At 50.7% G+C, this 20,972-nt stretch overlaps 1 protein-coding gene and 1 long non-coding RNA gene across 4 annotated transcripts in view; one reads left to right on the forward strand and one right to left on the reverse strand.

Annotated features, from left to right (window-relative positions):
- Positions 1-20,972, forward strand: part of LOC308652843 — a 1,084,519-nt gene that overhangs the window by 176,198 nt on the left and 887,349 nt on the right. The gene's annotated exons all lie outside the window — the stretch shown is intronic.
- SCHIP1 (schwannomin interacting protein 1) overlaps positions 1-20,972 on the reverse strand; it is a 98,946-nt gene that overhangs the window by 19,961 nt on the left and 58,013 nt on the right. The window contains exons 1-2 of one of the 3 annotated variants that reach the window (XM_081300903.1): positions 20,769-20,909; positions 5,826-5,944 (exon numbers count right to left, since the gene is read on the reverse strand). In XM_081300903.1, coding sequence (XP_081157029.1) covers positions 5,826-5,944; positions 20,769-20,798 — 149 coding nt within the window. In that variant the 5' untranslated portion in view covers positions 20,799-20,909. Of the gene's footprint in view, positions 1-5,825; positions 5,945-16,351; positions 16,819-20,768; positions 20,910-20,972 lie in introns of those variants that run through there. The other 2 variants (XM_081300902.1, XM_081300901.1) reach the window with 2 other exon arrangements.

Genomic DNA, 20,972 nt, shown 5'->3' on the forward strand with positions numbered 1-20,972 from the left:
CCACCATGGAGAGCCTATGCAGCTCCACGTCCCCCCAGTCCCCTGACCCCTCCTGAGTCCTCACGTGCTGAGCGTGAGAGGGGCTGTGCATTGGAAACCACATTGCACCCCAGTCACTGCAAGGATCCCTGCTCACCTCTGCGGGCCTGGCCTTCACAACCAAGCCAGATTTCAGAATCTATTATGTGGCCAATTAACGAAACCCCAGCTTCATTTAAAATCGCTTGTTGAGCTCTTTAGAGTAGTGAACTACTGTAGGATTTAGGTTCTGTCTTGGAGCTAACTGAGCTCTGGTGCATTTAGCAGCAGCACCTGGTGAGCTCTATCCAGCCTTCTGTGAGCAAGAGGCAAGGCCGCTGCCCACCCAGGGAGGAGCTTCAGTCTGTAACTCAGTAGCAGAAATCAAGGGATGGAGAAAAGTGGGCTCTCCAAAGGCAGGGAGCCTTACTGAGCATTTTCCTGCTACATTATTACTAATGAGGACAATTAGTCTTTGCAGATTTTAAATTCACAAAGATAAAAAAAACAAACCCTGAGGGGGATCCAAAAAGTCATGGTGTTCTTGCAGAGGATGAGCTCATCCCACAATGTGGAGATGAAAACCTCTGAAGGAACAGGATGTAAATAATCCTCCTTATGGTGAGTCTCCAAACGGCTCATCCCAGCTACTGTGGGACACGTGTGGCACACGTGTTGAGTTGGTGAGCTGTGTCTGCAGAGGGCAGATGACTCAGGGGGCGTTCAGTGCTGTTCTGCCAGAAGCTCCGGTGGCTCTTAGGGGAAGTGCAGGGTGGCACAAGGAGGATAAGTGGGGCAGAGGTGCTGGGTACCTGAGGTGCCCCAATCCCCTCTTGGTCCTGCTCAGCCAGGGAGACGCTCTGCTCACACTTGGAGTTCGGCAGGGGACTTACTTGAGATGATATTGAAAGCCTTCATGAGACTGAACCACAGCACACTGAACACAGAAAACAGGCTCCCTTCTGAAATCCTACTTGGAACATCAACGAAGAGTCCGTGGGGTTCAGGAAGAAAACAGAAGCTAAAGGGCAGATGCAACAGCTGTATCTGACATGCAACCTCCAACCTGACCATGGCCGCAGGAGGCTGGTGGAGCCAGCACGTGCAGGTGCCCTGGAGCCCTGGAAATGCTCAGGTGCATCTGAAGCCAGGGATGCACTGAGCACAAGGAAGGGCTGCCCGAGTATCACGGAGAACTGCCACCTTCCCTGCCCTCCTGGGGCTGGGCAGTCAGTGGTGAATCACAGGAGCTCTTGACTGGGCATACCTGAGCATAGCAGAGGTGGTAATGAAGTGCCTGACTGACATCTATGCCTACATGTCATAGACTATATGAAAGATGGCACAGTTTCAATATATATATATATATAGAGAGAGAGAGAGAGACACACACACATACACACACACACACCAGTGATTGAACTTAGGGGCACTCAACCACTGAGCCACAACCCCAGCCCCATTTTGTATTTTATTTAGAGACAGGATCTCACTGAGTTGCTTAGCACCTCACGGTTGTTGAGGCTGAGATCTTCCTACCTCAGCCTCCCCAGCTGCTGGGATTACAGGTGTGCGCCACTGAGCCCAGCTCTCATTTCTTAAGCCACTATACCCAAATACTAAAACCAGACAAAAATGTTATAAGAATGAAAAAGATCCATGTAAATCATGAATATAAATGTAACAATCCTAAACAAAAAATAAATAAAATCCAATAGTGTCTAAAAAATAACTCCCTCTCAACATACTTAGGTCTATATCAGGTATGCAAAGATGGTTTAATATTTTGAAAATCTATAGGTGCAATCTGGATAGAGCTGAATGATAAAATCATCTCAACAGATGCTAAATACCCGTTTGATAAAAATTATTTGAAAATTGTTGATAGATGGAAACATCGTTAAGGAGAAACATTAAACATAAAACTAACATCATCCTAAGGGGGGAGAAATAGTAGAATTATTCCATTTAACATGAGAAATGAGCTAAGAATTCTATTTTAGTCAGCTGTAACCAAAACACTTGGCAAGAGCAACTTAGAGGAGGAAAAGTTTACTTGGAGCTCATTTTCTTTTTCAGAGGTTCAGCCCATAGATGGCCAATTCCATTGCTCTGGGCCCAAGGTAAAGCAGCACAGCATGGGGGAAGGGACCAGCAGACAGAGGCCGCTCAGTTACAGCCATCAGGAAGCAGAGAAAGCAAAAGGAATGGAGCCACATGGAAGCTGAACCCTTTCAAGGCAGTGACTCACCTTCTCCAGTCATGCCCAATGTGCCTACAGCAAGCACCCAGTAAGTCCATTCAAACCAGGGTGGACCAATGAAGTTACAGCTCCCCAAGTCCAATCATTTCACTTCTGACTATTCCTGCAACAATAGGAGCTTTGGGGAAGAACTCACATCCAAACCATAGCAGATTCCAAATACTACTGTTTCTAGTCCTTGCTGTATGGGAGTTCCTACCAAGAGCAAAAGAAAAAACAAAGAAGTAAACAAATAAGGGTGCCATGATGCATGCACAGTGCTACTGTTTCCACAGTCCAGACTTTACAGACAGCTTTATTAGGACTGACAGGAAAGCTGAGTAATAGGAGCAGGAACACAAAGTGGCTGGGCAGCGGGCTTCTGCAATGGTAGCTGTACTTCTGATGCCAGCAGCAAGTGATGCTTGCTGCGATATCAGAGAACAAGTGTCTAGGAATCAGTACAAAAAAAGATGCACAGTCTCTCCAAATGAAAGTTATAAGACCTAAGAAATATTTAAAAATATTTAAATAAATGGAGAGACAGACAATGTTTATGGATAGGAGAACTAAATATTGTGAAAATATAATCCTTCCTAAGTTGATCTTGGACTCAAAGATCTGAAGAAAGTATCTTGCTGAACTTAATTGGATAATTCAGAACTTATATGAAGGAATGAAAAAGCAGGATTAGGCACGTACTTCTGAAGAAAAAGAATGTGGAGAGGAACTGGCCTGTCCAGATGCCAGGACTTATTCTGAAGCTATGGTGATTAAGAGCATAGTTTTGGTGCAGGAAAATAAGGGCAATGAGACGATGGCCATATGAGGGAACAGGAGAGATTAGGCTTCTCTCCCATAGACAGCAACAGATCAACTCCCCCTTGGTTATAGACTTTTAAAGTCAAGGCTTTAAAAGGTCTTGGTAGAAAATGTAGTGAATATCTACTGAATCTTAGGGTAGAAGAAAATTTCTTGTACAAGATATTGACAGCATTGCCTAGAAAATAAAATTTGGGTGTAATTAACGGTATTAAAATCAAGGATGGCTGGGTGTGGTGGCACATGCCTCCTACCTCAGCCTCAAACTCAGGAGGCTGAGGTAGGAGGAGCACAAGTTTCAGGCCAGCCTCAACAAATTAGTGAGACACTGTCTCAAAATAAAAAGGACTGGGGATGCAGCTCAGTGGTAGAGCACTTCTGATTTAATCCCCAGCACTAAAAAAAAAAAAAAAAGAAAGAAAATCAAGATTTTATGGTCATAAAACACACAATAAATAAGTGAAAAACAAATCACAACTTGGGAAGTGACTTTCGGAAAGGAGAGTGTATTAAAGATTAGTGTGATGACTAAAGAACTTCCAGAAGTCAGTAAGAAAGCACAAAGAATACAACAGAACACCAGATGTAAGACCCAAGCAGATATTTCCCAGAAGAGAAAACAAAATGCAGCTAATAAATGCAGTGGTGTACATTTTAGAGCTAACCAATCAACAGCAATCTAAGAATAGCTGGAGTGTCAAGTGTCGGAAGGGCCCGGTGCACAGGCTCTCTGGCATGCTGCTGGAAGAAGGGTCACTCGTGGTGACCTTGCTGGAAATGGCCTCAGCAAGCCCTTTCCTAGCAGGTTCAATCACAGGCCACACCAAAGAAAGGCCTACACATGGAGCAGGCCACAGACCTGGGGTACAGCAGTAGTACCCTCACAAGAGCAGCCCACACGCAGCATGGTGCCACCGTAGAGGAGCTGCTCCACCAACAGTACTGTCCCTTGGCGAACCACACAGCAGTCACCCTGCACAGCAGGCAGCTCTTAAATCATATGGTTACTCAAGATAAAAACTAAGAAGCTTAGCATTTTCTTTAGAGATAAATAGCAGAAGAAACAGCCAAGGAATTAAGTTACTACTTCTGGAGAAGGAAGAAAGTACCTGTGTGTATCTACGCCTAAGTGTAAATGTATTGTGTCATACATGCACCACTCATATGTACACTTGTAGATACGTGTGTGCACACGCTTGATTCTACAAACAGCTGCTGAGCGTTCAGGCGGGGATTCCAGGTAAAGGCATTTTGGCACTTTGGGGACATCAGCAATAGCAGACATCTACGTACAGCATACAGTACGGTCCAATCCCCCTTTCACAAAAAAAGAGGGAAAACGAGGTGTGTCAAATAAAGGTGAAGCGGCCTGGGATGGACCTGCAGGTCTCCAGGTTCCTGGGCTGGACGCTCCCTGTCATGTCCTACCTGCAGAGGAGAGTTTCCCCAAGGCCTGGGGAAGCCTGAGGGCTCAGCTCTGCTGTGACACGTGGGACCATTCTTTATCAGTCTTGAGACTGGCTACACACCCCAGTGAGGAAGATGCCTTTGCACCCTGAAGCTAGCTAGAGCTCCTGCCCGTGCATAATAGCCTGCAGGGCCTAGATAGCGCACACTGGAGTGAGCATGTCCACATTCTGGTTCTGCTGGGTTAGATGGCTCTCTGTGGACCAAGCCTAGCCTACCAACAGCCAGATGAATAAATAAATGCAGGCCAACATTAAGATGCCCAGTTCTGGCTTCACATGAAGCAGCCAGTGGAGATCTGTTGGCGGGATGAAGGCATAAACACTCTCATTTGCCTCCAGCTCTGGCTGCAGGTGGTAAATATATGTGGTGTTTACACAGGATACATTTGCCCAAAAGCAGACTGAGAGAAGCAGACACTGGGGGTGGGAGTCAGGAAACGCTGATGGGTCTTCAGTTTCTATCTTTCTTGGAAACATGTTCTAAGTGCTTGCATCCCTTGGGACATCTGCATTTGGCATGATTTTGTTGACTGTCTACCTCTTTGTTAACCAGAGTAGACTATGGAGTATCAGCATGAACTTCCACTGCGAGCATCTTAGAAATACAGAATCTCAGGCTCCACTAAGACCTAATGAATCAGAGATGTCCCCCTGACACAGCGCCTGAGGACTCGTGGAGGGAGCCAACTGGAGTTGGAGAGGCTATGCCCTACAGCCCCATGTCCTGCGTAAAGCTATAATCTATAGGCACTTTATTTAGAATTAAAAGTTATGCAAGTTACCAGTCATATCCTGAAATAAATTATGATAAGCAGGTAAGGATGGCGTAACAGAGGAAAACCGCCTGGAGGACAGGCTGAGACGGTGATGAACTGCGGATGATCAAAGCGGGAGCTGCAGGTCTGTCACCAGTGCTGGCTGATATCACAGGTACTGGGTGGTTCTGGGTACCTTGGGGCTGCCTTCTGGGGAATCTGGTGTTCTGCCATTTATTGTCTTAGGCATTTACCAGCATGCCTAGAGTGTGGCTTGACCCCACATCAGTCTGCAAGGTCAGCACTGTCTACAGGAGTGAAATAGCAAACTCTGACCTCCTGCCACTGGGCAATACACCATGAGGAGCCACATCAAGAGTACCGACCAGCAGCTGGGGAAGGTCTGCCTAGAACCAAGGATGCCAGCACTGTGGGAAACAGCCGCCCAGATGAGGGGCTTCTGCTGTTATGGAGCTGGGCGGAGACTGCAGTCTGGATGGACCCACCCAGGGCACTCACCGGGAGGAGAGGCTGGGCTTGCCGCTCCTGCTGCAGCTGGTGTAAATTCCTGGGCCGTCATCGAAGCAGCTTCCGAGCGCCAGCTTCTGTCTGATAGACTCTCTCTCATTTTTCTGTGCCTGAAATTTCAAGAGAATAAAAGATGTTGATGAGCAAGCAGAGGCATTCCGAGCTCAAGCAGCCCAGCGTGCCAAGATTCTCAGAACTGTGTTGCTAGAGGAGTAAGGGGCAGGGCTGCGACTCAGAACATATGAATTACCAGAAGCTGAAACCAAACCTCTGGCTCCAGGCTCCACTCTTCAGAGCCCTTTGTGGTCGCAGCCGGGAAGCAGGACCCTGCTGCTAAGTGCCCTTCACCGGGACAGAGCTGAGCGCCTGGCTCTGTGACCTTTCTTCCCACATGCTGGTGCAGGGCAAGCCGTGGAGATCAGCACGCCCTCCTAAATTCAGTCACTTGATCTCCTCCCTTCCTCCCATTCCCTTCAGCCCACATCTTCTAGGGCAGAAGCATGGGTCAGCTCCTTGGCCAGTACCCACTGGCCTCATGAGCTGGTGATAGCCACAGCAAGGGGTAGCCCAGGCCAAGGCCAAGAAGCAAATGGTGCCCACCTACAGCATGCCCAGGTCCGGCTGGGGACCCTGGCCAGGTCTAGAGTGTGAGAAGCCCTAGAAGGAATGTGTGGGACAGCTGGAGACAAAGCGGCCAGTGTGCATGGGAGGAGCTGGTCAGTGCAGTGCTGTGACCTCTTGGATTTGTTTCTAGTATCAGCTTCCGTGTAAAACCTCACCTGGCCAACTTTCAACCCTTTAACAATGGGGAAGAAGAGTAGAAGTTGTTTCTTTAGTTTGAAAACTAGTGCGAAAGCAAACACAGTGCGGTAGAGACCCCAGGCCGGGGATGAGACTGGGTTCTGTTCTGGGTGGGGATGGTGTCCTAAGCAAGAGCTCAAGGCTACCTGAGCAACTCCTATTAAAACATTCAGTAAGGGAGCCCGGAAGGTGAGACAGGGGGATGCTTGAGGGAGCCTGGAAAATGACTAGGTTCACCAAGGGAGATAGTCAGGCAGCCAGGGCACTGTCCCAGGTGGTCACTGGTCACACGTGGCCATCTGCATTTAAATCTAATGGTCAATCAATCACAATTAAATCCAGATCCTTAGTCAACATGGCCTCATTTCAAGAGCTCAGTGGTCATTGGAGCTGGTGGGCCTGATACTGGACAGCACAGAGAGAAACACGACAGTGTGGTACCTCTGACAGCTGGGCCATTCATCCTGCAGGCCTCTAATCCAGGTCCCCAGCTCTAGCTCCAAGGGTCAGTGGGCTTGAGGACTGGCTCAGAAAAGGCTCACCTCTCCTTTGCTTCTCTCCAGCACTATCCAGTCCCGGGACCCAATGCATCGTGCTTAGCTGCCCTGCTTAGCATGCTCTGAACACTCATGGTTGGTGAGAATACCTGTGTGTGCAGACGGCCGCATAACCCAGGAGTGCTTGGGTGTGTGGAACTAGAGGGAATGGCTACTATACAGATTGCTCCCAAATGTGATACTGATTCACCTTGTTTGCTGAACAGGATGGATCTGGGCCCTGGAAAGTGACTTAAGGATGCAAAGGGAAGCAAGATGCCTTCCATCCCAGTGGCCACTTGCCATTTACTGCTGGGAAACCTAGTTAAAGCAAAGCACCTTCTGAGCACATAGCGCTGGCCCTGGAGACGATGCTGCCCAAGAAAAACAACACAGCATCTTCGTCAAATACAAAATACCTTCAGTAACCTATTTCTCAATATCTATAGCAAAGAGACCCTCACACCATGTCCTTACCATCAGGAAACTACAGAGCAGAGCTGAATACCCAAACATGTGAGATCAGGGGTAACCTGAGCAGAAGTCCATGTCACCATGCTAGGGGCCAACTCTGGCCCAGGCTGAGAGGCTTTGCTTCAGAGAGCATCTACCCACTGTGCCTGTGTGTCTGTCTCTGTGGCTCACTTGGCCACTGAGCTACAGACACCGAGAGGCCCCAATGCTTTGTGCTTAGCTGCCCTTGAGCACTGACGGCTTGGAGAGGACTGTTAAGCACTCTCTTTCCACCTCTCTCTGGATCCCACCAAACAAATCACATATGGAGAATATAAATGTGACCCATGATACTATCACTTAGAGACAGATTGTGGCTAACATTTTGGTATTTCCTCCGATGTTTTATCTTACGTGCTCGTTTTTTCTACTTTATAAAGTTGAGATCACACTGTTGATTGTATCTGGAGGGTATCCCTGATACTACTTCATATTCTTTAAAAACACAGTTCTTAAGGACCACACTCACTCCCTGCTATGATGTCTCCTCCACAGCCAGCCATCTGAGCGTGTAGAATGAACAACAGTGGGAAAGCAAGTGGCTTCACACTGGTTCTTGACACATGCCTGGAGGCTTCACGGGGACAAGCCCTGGAAGTGACTTGTCAGGTTAGCTGCATGTGAGCATGTGAGGAGTCCATCAGGCTGCTCTGGAGAAAGGCTGCTCCATTCCGAACGCCTAGTAGCGTGAGAGGCTGCCGGCCACACATGGGCTCCCACCAAGTGCATGGAGAATGCTGCTGCGTCTCATCTGATGGGCACAGGGAGGTGTGCTTTTTACTTCACTTTTCTGGATTCATTATCAACAGTAAATTCCTAAGTGTTTTACCTCCTCTACTTTCTTTTCTCTGAGTTACTTACTCCTGACTTTGCTTAGATTTCTACAAGGTCTGAGAGCATAAAGTCTTCTGTATTAAGGGTGCTTGTCCTTTGAGTTGACTGTGGGTGTTCTGCGGTCATGAGGATGGCTTGCCTCCTCCGTGACGTCATGAATGTCCTGTCAGTTACCAGTTAGTTACCAGTTACCAGACCTCACTGCACTGCAGGGCTGAGGAGGACCAGGAGCATCCGTGATGAGCTGCAGCAGTAGCAGCTTTGTGACTTGTCCCACAACTTCTGCTTTCAAGTCTCAGAGTCTGAGGATGGCGAAGGGTAGTGTCATGCTGGGCAGAAGGGGCAGAGTTCAAGTCCACACTTCCAGGTGCCACTTCTCTCTGCTCTTCAGCATCAAAGAGGAAGGTGTTCAGGCTAAGGAGGTGGGGCACACCACGCTGGAGAAGTTACATGAGACTCAAGAGGACATGATGCTTCCTCAGAGGAGGACAGAACACCAGACTGCTAAACATGGCCATGCACACAGCACAAGCCGCCCCCAACCACTACTGCCTGCTCTTTCTTCGGGGGCAAATGTGATCCCTGATGTTGCGAATAACTATGATCCAGTTGAACAGTAAAGTGCAGGTTTTTTTCTTCAGATTCAACAGGTGGAACCTAATCTTGCAGTTGCACGCGCATGGATGTGTGTGTTGTATGTGTGTGATCCTGTGTGTGGTTTCAAGACCCGTTGCTCTCTAGGGAACTACCTCTGCAGGGCAGTTCTGTCTTCTATCCCAAAGCCCAGAGGTGCTTCAGGGGAGGAATAGGTAGCCACAGGAAAAGGGAGAGACTGATTCAAAACAACAGTTTGGATGTACCCAGGGCAAGCACTGCCAAGTTCACTCCTAAAACAGCCTTCAGGAATAGCCACAAAAAACAACAGTGAAACACATAGATTGACAGGGCACCAGGCAGCCAAAAGGCACCCAAGGAATAGTGGCTCCTTACTGTGAGGCAAAATACCATGCAGGACCCAGGGAGAGTAAAAGTGCTAAGAAAGGGGGCCTTGTCCCCCCACTGCGTTCTGTCCTTCCTCTCCCTGCTGCCACCTGTGCTGAGCAGAAAGCTCAAGGTGACCCTCTAGGGGGCCTGTAAGCCAGAGCTCAGGACAGACCAGAGGACAGAGACTCAGCCTTCCCAGGGCACTCCCTTCTACCACAGCTGCCCAAACCTGGGAAGAACACAGGGGTGTTTAGTAAAGAAATAATGGCAAAATGTTCACTTGGGTAGATACTGTCCAGCTCCAATCCAGTACGTCCCCAAGCCCTTCCCCATGCTGTCTTCAGGACACAGTGTGTGCCTATCCTTACCCACTAGCATCATCCTCTGTCCCTCCCAGGTCCCGCTGATATGCATTGAAAGTGACAAATGGACAAATGGGCATTTTCTGTACTTCCATGGCTTTTGATATACGTGCTTTTGGGGGTGGGGGCACGTGTGGGTCCTCTAGGGTTCTCAGGAACACACTGCAAATTAATATCCTCAGCCCAAACCTAAAGCCACTAGGTGCTCGGGACACGAGCCACAGCACTTCCTGCTAAACCCTGCAAATAGGATGCAGCTGGAAAAAGGCCGTTGCACCCAGAGCAAGGGCTCCTTAAACTCCACGAGAGTGGGCGCAGGAGAATCAGGGAGCCTGGGCAGAGCAGCCCTGGAATACAAGCTGACGTCATGTTTGGAGCAGGGATGGTCCAGGCGGGCCCTGGGAGAAGGAAGTCCTCCCCCACCTCCTGTTTTCCACCGCTTCCCTGGTCCAGCTTCCTGCTCCCAGTCCATCTGCTCCCTGCTTCCGCCCGCTCACCATGGGAACGGAAGCCCTCCTTCTTATTGGATGCACTGTTTCATGAAGCTGCCTCTGTACTCGATTCACTGTGCACCCCCACGCACGTACTTCCTGCCCGCTTTTCTGCACAGCTAAGTTGAACCCCAGTTCAGTGACTTCAAGGTGAGTATGAGCATCTCGTCAAGGTGCAGAGTCCGGCTCAGAGTATGGCTTAGTCTGACTAAACTCATATTAGTCAGGGGCATGCCTAATATGAGATTAGATAGAATCTTTGCAGGACCTCGTGTATGCACCACCACAGATCCGGGCATCTGCAGGGCATCCTGGAACTAACATCCCTGGATACCACCCCTGGCAGAAGGGAAACTCATTAAGGAAGAGCTTCCTAAGGACAGTGGGTTGCACTGGCCCAGGAGCCACAAATACAGCAGTCCCCCATGGCCTGGAAAGGACCTCGGCGGCTGGGACTTCTGCCTTCAGGTAGAGAAGGGGACGCATACACGCCCAGGCCTTCTCCGCCACACTTTTCTTACAGCCTCAGTTCTCAAACTTGACTGCACACCAATCATCAGAGGGCTCATAAAGCACAGGCATTCTGCTTGAGAAGGTCCACACTGGGTGGAGTATGCATTCCTCACACTCCCCGGGCTGCCCGCACAGCTCTTCAGGCACAGAGTGGGTTTCTCTTTACTGAGCAGCGTCTGCTCTGCCTGGTGTTTGCCTGGAGCTGGGTGGAGCGGGTGAAGCTCATTCGTAGCAGTCTGACCTCTGCCAAGGCCTTGCGGGATGTCTGTTTTGAAGCAAGTGTTGATCCCCTGGCTTCAGTGCAATCTACTGCCTGGTGACATGTGCATCATTGCCATTAGCAGCATCCACCAGGGATTCAGCGGGCACTCCGGAGCTCCCTGTGGAAAAGCGCTCCTCCCTTAGCATGAGGAGCCACTCCTGCCTCCTGGCCCAAGAGACTGCCTTGCTCCAGCCATGACCAGCCGTATCCTGGAGCAGGAGAGTCTGAGGCTTCCAAACATCAGGAACTAGGAGAACAGAAGTCAGTGTTCACAAGGCAGATTTTACTCACTTTCTATGGGAAAGCAAAGAGAAACCCAAATATATACAGATGCTGCTTTCTAACTTTTCTCATGCAGATGAACCATAGGTTCATCCTGAGAGTAAACTATGAAAACAGCATTGGATGAAAAAATGACTTGTATGTGTCTGAAAGTTAAGTGCACGGACACTTGCAGCACACAGGTCCCTCAAGTTGCTGCATCTCACTCCATCCCGGGAGGTACTTTTCCATCATCAGTGGAAATGACAGTTCAAAACCTCAGCACCTTCCCCTTGTGTCCCTGGGACCGAGTCTGGGCACTTCCTTCTCATTCTGTATTTCGGACACTTTCCATTCTAGACACGCATACTGCAGGCTCCAGGAAGGTCCTGATACAAGTTCCTGGTTGACACTGAGATCTTTGATGTCTGCACCCTTTCACTAATCTCCCCACAGGTGTCAGCCTGGGCTGGCCGCGGTGCTGAGCCTTCAGAGGCTATTTGCTCAGGACCAGCAGTTGTGTCCAGGAGGGCCACCCAGGGGCAGGCCTCGGGCTCACCACTCCACCTGAGAAGGGACTGGGGACCCAGTTCAGAGGATGGATGCGTGTTCCCAGTGGCCAACTGTGAAGAGTGGGCCCGGGGTCCTCTGTGCTCTCCCATCCCATGAGGGGATGACACAAGCAGGAGTGATGCCGTGTGTCCCCAGCACTGGCCTCTAACTGTGGAGGACTGGGGCAAGGTCTTGACAACACCAGGTTAATGCTCAGTAGCCACTGGGCAGGGGAACTTCAGTAAAGGTGAAGGAGTGTAGAGTGCACCCCTGAGGACCCCTGTGGTGGATGTGCATGGACATCAAGTCCTGAGGGGTGTTGAAACCAGGTGTCTTCTTGTCCTGTGAACAGCTCGCCCCAATGCCCAGAACTGCTGGGAACAGCTGTCACCCCCCTCTGGCTCCTGAGGGAGATGGCCTGAGGAGGCTGAGGAACCAGGGGCAGTGTATCTGCAGCTCTATTTTTACTAGGTGTCACTTTTAAAGCCTGTAAGCCCATCATGGACACTTGGTGTCACTGCCAGAAACACAAGGGCCCCAGACATGGACCATGTGCTTGGCCACAGGGAAGCCAGTGTCCTCCATCTCCCACCTCTGGATGCACTTGGGATCTAGGAGAGCCGGACAGCCGTGTGACAGGAAGAGACAAGGTGGCTGGCACAGCGGCAGGGCCAGGCGCAGAGCTGGGGAGGCTCAGGGGACCATAGACACCAGCTCAAGTCACAGAAACTTGCTGAGCCTGCTTCTTTTTTCAGAAAGGGATAGTCCATATCTTTCAGCTGCTCTAATGATTAAATGAAATACTAGACAGAGAGCGCCTGGAACAGAGGAACTTCCTCCACAGGAGCCAGTGCTGTGTGCCGAGGGAGGGTGAGCAGAGGGAAGGTGAGAATGGATGGCCAGAAGCAACTAGAAAGGCTGTCAGAGGCCAGCGGGAGGGACAGAGGCTGAACAGGGTGTGAAGGGTGCAGCTCAACCTGTGGGTATACCAAACCCATTACAGCGTGTACTCCAAAATGATGAACTCCAACTCAGTTAAAACAAGAAGCCACCTGGGTACGTAAGAACAGGATAGCCAGAAGCCTGAGGAAACTGGGTAACGAGGAGGCAGACAGGCTAGGAGAGGCTGGCAGGATCAGGTGCGACCTTTGCGTGGTTTATACGGACAGACTTAAGTCCCGTAACCTGGACCAACCCATCCATGACACTGGCTCACTGGGGTGAGGGGGTGAGAGATAGTGGCAAAAGCCCTGATCTTTACGCATCCCAAGCAGGACTCTGCTGTCCTGGAGAGGAGATCGCCTGGGCAGGAAGGTGCCAAGAGGCCCCAGGTGTGGCACCTTCATGGGGTCCCTGGACAGGAAGGCTGGGGCTGATGGGCTGGGAGCCGCTCCTCCTTGGGGACTGTGCGGGGAGGGCCATGCTACTCAGGAACAGCAGCTGGTGCTCTGCTCCTGTTCACTGCAGTTTATTGCAAGCAGTCACTGCCATCCACCTTTGAAAAAAACATGAGGCGCAGCTGCGCTTCAGTTTAAATATTGTTCCTTCCAGCCTTTTAGTTTCTTCACGGGGTCCTCCCTCGTCTTTCACTGTAATTGGATGTACGACACTGGAGACAGCACCCCTGAGGGGCAGAGCCAGGCGGCTGGCTTGCCAGGCCCGGCTGCATGCCTCCCCTGCTCTCGGCACAGAGATCTGGGCCGGGCAGAGGCCAGCCTTCCACCACACGCTGAACTACATGTCCCCGACTTCCTCTTTCTCTCTCCACTCGTGAAACCGGCATGTCCCCCACTCTGAACAGCCTGTTGCGGTGCGTGCTAACCCTGGACTCCTCCAGCACTGTTAGCTCCTGGAGGAAAGGCCCAGCCTCCTGCTCCTGGCCCTGCAGGATTCCAGGCCCCAGGGAGGTTCTCATAAACCACAGACAGTGGCCTGAACCAAAAGGGAGGGTGCCTTGGGGCCAGTTATGGCTCTCCACCAGGAAACAGGAAGGCGAGGGGCTTAACATGCACTTCAAATGTGCCAAGGCCTGTGTCGTCCCTCGTAAGCACTAGGACCCGTCTTCTGCTGCAGGAACCAGAGGTCCCTCATGAAACCTCTTCCTCACACGCAGGACCTTCCCCGAGGAAAAGGAACGGAGGCTCATCTCTTCCTTCCTCCACTTGGTGGAATCTAATTTTAGTCATCGGAAAGTGACCTTCCCCTGAAGGCTGTTTGTCTGACTTAAAAAAAAAAAACTGCAAAATAATGCCCACATGCATGGTATTTATTAGTGAAATGGTTCAGGGAATTCTGAGATGCCTGGCAGGGAGTGGCCTCAAGGTGGGGTGACAGCACCACGGGGCACAAAGAGGAAAGCAACGGAACTAATGCTGTTAATACATACATCTATTTGTACCCACACTTTATACGTACACGATATATTTCTATGGTGGAGAGTGAGTGTAGCTTCTGAATAACACATGTGTGAGAGAGGTGTGCACTCATACGTTCTACTGACGGGTGCGCGGTCACAAGGCCTGCAGACCCTGGCTTTATGGAATCCAATTTTATTTTCTACGTAGACAAAGAGCAAAAACACCAAAGGAAAAACTTAGGAAAGGAAGATTCCAATTGGGGAAGGTGATTTGCATGTCAGGTAACTCTTTCCTAATCTTAACATTTTTTTTTTTTTCCTAAAAAGCCCAAGTTGCCCTGTTCACTAGAAGCTCTTGATGAAATCACCCCCCGACGCGTTTCCTCCCAAGCACAAAGTTCTTGTAACCACAACTGCAGGAACCCTGAAGCACTTGCCTGCGGAAAGCAGCAGAACGCGGAAATGACCGAGTGGCCCTGGAGTCCAGGGTGGGGCTCTGCAGCCTGAGGACCCAACACACGCTCACAAGCTTCCCCTGGTGACCCTGCCCACCAGGCACCCTTGTGGAGGAGCCCGTGGGCCTTCTGCTGCCCCGCAAAGTGGGCTGCCCAGTGTAACTGCACTTCACTCAGGTTTGTGCGCCTGCTTGTGGCTTGGGCTGGCTGATTAGGGCTGCCGTCTGGCACAGCCCTCTCACCTCAGTCATCTGTGTTCTCCCCAGTCTAAGTGGGATGCCACTGCAGTGCTAGGGTCCATCCTGGAGGGTCAGCATGGACCATCTTTCATTCCTCCTCAGGGAGAATTGCCCTGCACTTTCCTAGGAACAGGCTCACAAAGGCAACTTGGCCAGTTCTCTGGGACTGAGAACAGAAAGAGCAGAGAACTCCCACCTGCTTCGAGGGTAAGTGATCTGACCCGCTGAGAGCCCGAGTGTCCTCTGCACACCACGTCCAGGGCAGGGGACAGCTGAGCAGGGCTGGGGCGCCAGAACTCTGCAGACAGAGCACCCCACACCCCCTCCTTTCCTGAGGATCCCAGGCGATAGCAAATGCACAGAGCAGCATGTCAGGCCACCCACACGTCCCCTATATGTGTCCCCTCTCAAGGAAGGAACATGCAGCGGTCACACTCTGAGATAAAGCACATACGTTAAGGAGCCCAACACGCAGATCTCCCATGCAAGGTAGCAGCTGCCGGGCTTGATGTCACTACACACAGGGGCCTAGGTGACAGAAGCACTCTAAGAGAACAGCTAATGATATTTTTGGTCAAATTAAAAATTCAGCAGCACGTTTTATGTGCTATCAGGCTACAAATGAACACTTGCCTAAGAGAAGAAATCATCATTTCTTGGTCCCCGAGGGCAGGGCCCCTATTCTTCACCCCATGCTACACTCGACTCTATCAAATCCTAGGAGGGAAGGACTCAGTGTGTGTTTGGCCTTCTGCGGACAGAAAGTATATACTTGTAGTTCAATTTCATGACCTCAGCCATGTAACTAAAGCTATTTTTAGTTGAGCCTGTTATTACTAGACAATTACCATCCACAACATTCCCAAAATACGTTTACCAACTTTCAAAAGAAAAGACAAGCAAAGAATGAACAGATAGTGTTATCAATTTTTACAAACCCCCAAACTTTTCTTTATAAAACTATGTTTTTCATTCTTAAAAATATCAAAATTTGATAGGTTAACCATCCCAGTAAGTATTTATTTTAGTGAACTGTCACTATATGTCATTATTTTTTTTTAAAAATCTTGCTTTACACAAAAGACCCGCCTAGCTCTGAAATGCACAATAGGATCTTTTCAAGTCCACAATAAGGGCACGTATATTTTAGTCACCGCTATAACATATTAATGAACAGAAGGTGGGAGAAGCAGAAGGAAGCCCTCTCTTGGCTTAATGTGTTTGAGTCTGTGCATTTAGTTTTCCTGGCTATATTGTGGCAGTGGCCTGGAGTGGAATTTGGCTACTCCTCAAGGGCGCTCCTTCCCCCAGTTAGAAAAATGGTCCAATTGTTTATAAACAAAAGCGCTCTCCCTTACCTTTTTGTAATTCCCCTCCACGTCCAGAGGGCATTCTTGGCTGATGACGTCATCTATCCCATCACTGTACAGATTCATCCTTAACTCCTCAGGATCTCACTTAAGAAGAGCCTCCCACGAATCTCGACAGGGACAGGCTCGAGTGCCACTTGCCAGGCCCCTGGCGACTGCTCATGCTGGCACGAAATGTGGCAGTGAGCGTCTCTGCAGGCTGTCCTGCCCTTGCTCCTTGGTCCCACAGACACGCCCCACTGGCCCGGGCTGGGTTCTGCCTCTGCACGGGGGCAGCTGCCTTGCTGGGGCTCCCTGCTCCTGACAAGGCTTCCCATCATCTGCGGACACCTTCCCCAAGTGCCCCTGCCGAGCCCCCTTCCCAGCACCTTTCCAGTTTCCAGCAAGGGAAGAGGGTCACTCCATGCCGCAGCCCCAGCCCGGTTAAACTGGAGCTCTGGAAGGCAAGCTAGCACTCCTGCTCTGAGTGGGGTGGGTTGTGGGATAAAAATAGATGCACAAACTCCCAGCTGCTCAGACTTCCCTGGTTGAGTGGCAAGACGGGTGTCCCACAGCAGAACAGCAGCCCCGTAGTCCAACGGCTGACCAGTGAGACAGGGTCTGCTTCTCTTTTTGTTTGTCCTTTCCCCATAACTGACCTATCGTCACATCAGATGCAAAAGTTTCATTTTCTGGTAGGAGCCCCAGCACAAAACCCAAATTGATTCCAACACAGAGAAGGACCCCTCTGTCCCAGGAGCAGCGCTTTGTTCTACTAACACAGGCAAGAGAAAAAGACCCCTCGACTTTTCTTTAAACTTCAGCCAGTGGCGGCCCTTCCCACAAAAGCAAAAGCTCCTTTCTGGTCTCTCCCTACCCTTTTCCCAGGGCTTCTGTTTTGTTCATGGGCTTCACATACAGCAAGGAGGGAGAAAGGCCCACAGCTGGAGGATGTTTTGACGCACCAAGCAGACAAACAGAAGCGCGCCCACGCCACGCATGCACACACACATACACACACACACACATGCACACACGCACACACGCTCATCTCCATCAATCACTACTGCCACAGGCTAAAAATAATACCTCTTCCCTGCTTTAGAAAAAAGTCTGCAGGAGAAACAGGGCAGGGAAAGAATTCAGAAGCCTCCACTTAGCAACACCCCGACATGCTCACACAGAAAGCAGCAGAGGTACTAGGCAATCACTTTTCCAAACTGGATTCTCTTGCTTTTGCAGTGCTGGGGATAGAATCCCGGGCTTGGTACATGCTAGGCAAGAGCTCTGCCACTGACCCCACACCAGCCCCACTGACATGGCTCCTGAGCAGCTGCAACGCGCTAAGGACAGTTTTAAGAGCACAGGAGTAAAGGTGCCGCAGGGCCACCTTTTCTGTCAGAGCTGCTAATGACGTGCCCACCTTCCACGATCTATGTATCTTTCCATAAGTTTTCTTGATTTCAGTTTGTGTAAGTCTCATGGCATGAACACGACCCGTTGTGGTTTACAGCAGCCCTGCTTTACTCAGCAGACACTCTTCTCTGCAGCTCTGATCCAAAGCTAACCTCCCTTCCTGTCTCCCAGTTCCCTTCAGACAGGACCACAGTCAAGCCCAGCTCACTGGAGTCCCTCACCTCTGTCATTTGAGACCACAGCAAAGTGCCCCTCATCTAAGTGTTGGATGTGACACCTCAACTGGGCAGAAAGATTGGGTGTTCCAACCAGGCGCCAAGGTTATGTCTCTGTACAGCAAAAGGATGGAGTAAAACTTGGTAAAATTCAGTCTATCAAGAAGGGCAGCGTGGGGTGAGCGCCTTCCCTACTGACCGCAGGTGGTATGAAGGAGTGTTCTCCACAAGTGCCCATGGAAGCCGGGTGCCCCTCATTTCTGCCATTTGCTCATGCTGTGCCTTGCACTGGGTGTCCTGTCCATCCTGGCACCTAGAGCATTTGAAGTGCTGGCTCAGGGGCAGGTGCTCACACTGCTGGGGTGGCAGCACAGCTCCAGAGGCAAAGCTCGGCCTGAGCTCTCACTGGGCTCAGACAGCAGCTGGGATCCTTGGGCCAAGAGCAGCAGCACCCACAGGAAACCCTACTCAGTCCACCGGCACAGGCCCCATGGGTGAGGCAGGGTTCCTGGGCATTTGAGCAAGGCCTGTGTCATCAGAGCTCTGTCTGCTGTAATGGGGTGCAAAAGAAGGACATCTGTGTACTGGAGGGCAATCTGACCTGATGAGAGTGCAGGGCTTCCACAGGAGATGGCTCTGGGTCTGGAAGCAGCAGGAGCCTGAGTAGGTGGCAGATGGTGGGAGGCTTCCTGGCAGAGGCATCCATCCAGGAATGGAACCCCAGCAACCAAGGCGCCAGAGCCAGGGCTACAGGACCCAGACCCTGGAGAGGCCTGAGGTCCAGCAGAGGGGTCTGGAGTTAACCCTAGGAACACTGTGTGTGCTTCTCCCCACACAGAACTGCTGGAGGAGGGAAGTGTGCCTGGGAGCTTTTAAGCCAAAGGGACCCTTTGACCCAGACTTGTGCTTGCAAGTCAACAATACTTCCAAGCTGTCTCTCAGAGGTCACTTACAGGAATCTGGCCTTTCGAAGGCTGCCAGGCCTTGAGGTTGTGGGCAAGGCTCTTCTCTGAAGAGACCAGAAAATGGAAGACAACAACTCTGTCTTCTAACAGGGCTTCAGCCAAAATGCCATCATGGGCCTAGTGCCTGTTACCAAGTGGCTCTGTGAGGGAGAATCCACAACGGCAAAGCAACACGAGAGTCTTCATGGGCAGCAGAACCACAAACCTGCACCAGCCCCCAGTCCCTTCTCCCCCACTCACAGGGGTCAGGGCACAGCGGGTCCAAACACGCTCACACGGGGTTGTCCAGCTCTTGAGAGTGGCAAAACCCCCTTTCTAACATGGTCATCTCCTTGGAAGAGGAATGTACAAGGACCCACTGTATTTCCACATTCTGGCAAGAAGCAATTGGGAAATGGTGGCAATTGGGAAAGGGTGCCCCAGATACCCCTGGATGTGCCTGTTATTCATAACTGCCTTGCTGGTACAGAAAGGTACTCTGCCAGGGGACCTGCCAACCCTCCCAGGATGATACAGGTGGAAAAACTCACAAGAAAAGGGGGTAACCTGCCCCCATGCCACCCAGGGGAAAAGTGCAGCTGATGGTGGGGGAGGCATGAGGTGAGAAACCTCAGAGCTACCCATGTTTGCAAAGCCTCCTTCCTGGGCAGTGTCAGAGCTAGACTATATCTGTGTGGAGTGGGGGCTATTTTCTCAACATCTCTGCCCCGTTGGCATGGAAAAGAATTTCTGTGAACCACAAATCTTGAGTCCCTAAGTGTCCTATAAAACGAAGATACTATAAAACAAGCTAAGAATTATAAAATTTCAATTGTTAGGCAGAGAAAGAGTAAGTGAGTATGTTTTATAGGCATGCTTTACTTAGGAACCAGGCCTAAGGCAATCTGGCCAGTGTTCTGTTCTGCCAGCATAGGTTTACCACTGCGAAATCTGACCTCATGAGAAACACCTGCCTGTCTCAGGTGACCCACCTCACACGGAGAAGAGGCCGTGCTGGGTTAGGCACTGGTCTCTAGAGCTTCTGAACTTGATCAACAGAGTGACTGGCCAGCACTGACTCCCCAGGACCTGGCCTGATCTCTCTGAGACATCTTTTCTGTTTACAGCAAGCACACTTTTGATGCTGCCCCCACAGTCCACCTTGCAGAAGGCAGAACCCTGAACTGACTCCTGGAAACTGTCTTGGTGTTTAATTCATAACTCCAGACAGCAGATCAGCAGGAAAGAGTAATAGGCATTGTTAAGATTTTTCTACGTGTAGTTTTAATGCACAGCACACCCTGATTCCCACTAACCATTTAGTCCAGTGCACTGGTAAAAATAAGTTCGTAAACACACAAGTACCTAAAACGCCAAGCGCTTGCTGGCTAATTTTTTTTTTAAATTTCTAAGATCAACTATTGACTTTCTATTTGCGTAATTTTCTTAAGAGAAAATTCTAAAAATTTGAGGAGGAGAAATTCAAATCCTACTTAATAAGCAAAATCGCATTCTTCAATGTTACCGATGTGAAATTCGAACCCGATCTCCCTCTAAATCCCCTTAAATGCAATGGCAGCTCAAAGCTGGGGGCCCCTCTTATTTGCACAGGCAGAACGTGCGCAGCATCAACACCTCAGAGGATGGATTCACTGAGCTTCGCAGGCCAAGGCAGCAGAGCTATCTGCCCATCCCTCCCCGGAAACCCCCACTGCGATTCAGATGCTGCCCGCGATGGAGGCCCAGACAGCGGAGGATGGCCAGCCCCGAATCCGAGCAGAGGCACCTGCTGCACGGGAGGCTGAAGGAGGCCTCTGCAGAGGCCCAGTCCTCGGCAGGGCTCGCGCTCACCTGGTACGCGCAGCTCTCCTGATGGACCATCTCGGCGCATCCTAGGGCGCAGCCCCACAGCAGCGCGGCGCGGCAAGGCTGCGGGCAGGCGCGGGGCAGCGCGGGCAGCGCCCGGGAAGATGGATGCTGCCGCTGAGCAACCTGCGCAGCCGCCCAGTGCGGGCGGGGCTGGAGGGAGGGCGGGCACAGCCCCGCGCCACCAGC

This window comes from Spermophilus citellus (genome assembly GCF_964194105.1).
Source record: "Spermophilus citellus genome assembly, chromosome: 7".
In the NCBI taxonomy this organism is placed as follows: domain Eukaryota; kingdom Metazoa; phylum Chordata; class Mammalia; order Rodentia; family Sciuridae; genus Spermophilus; species Spermophilus citellus.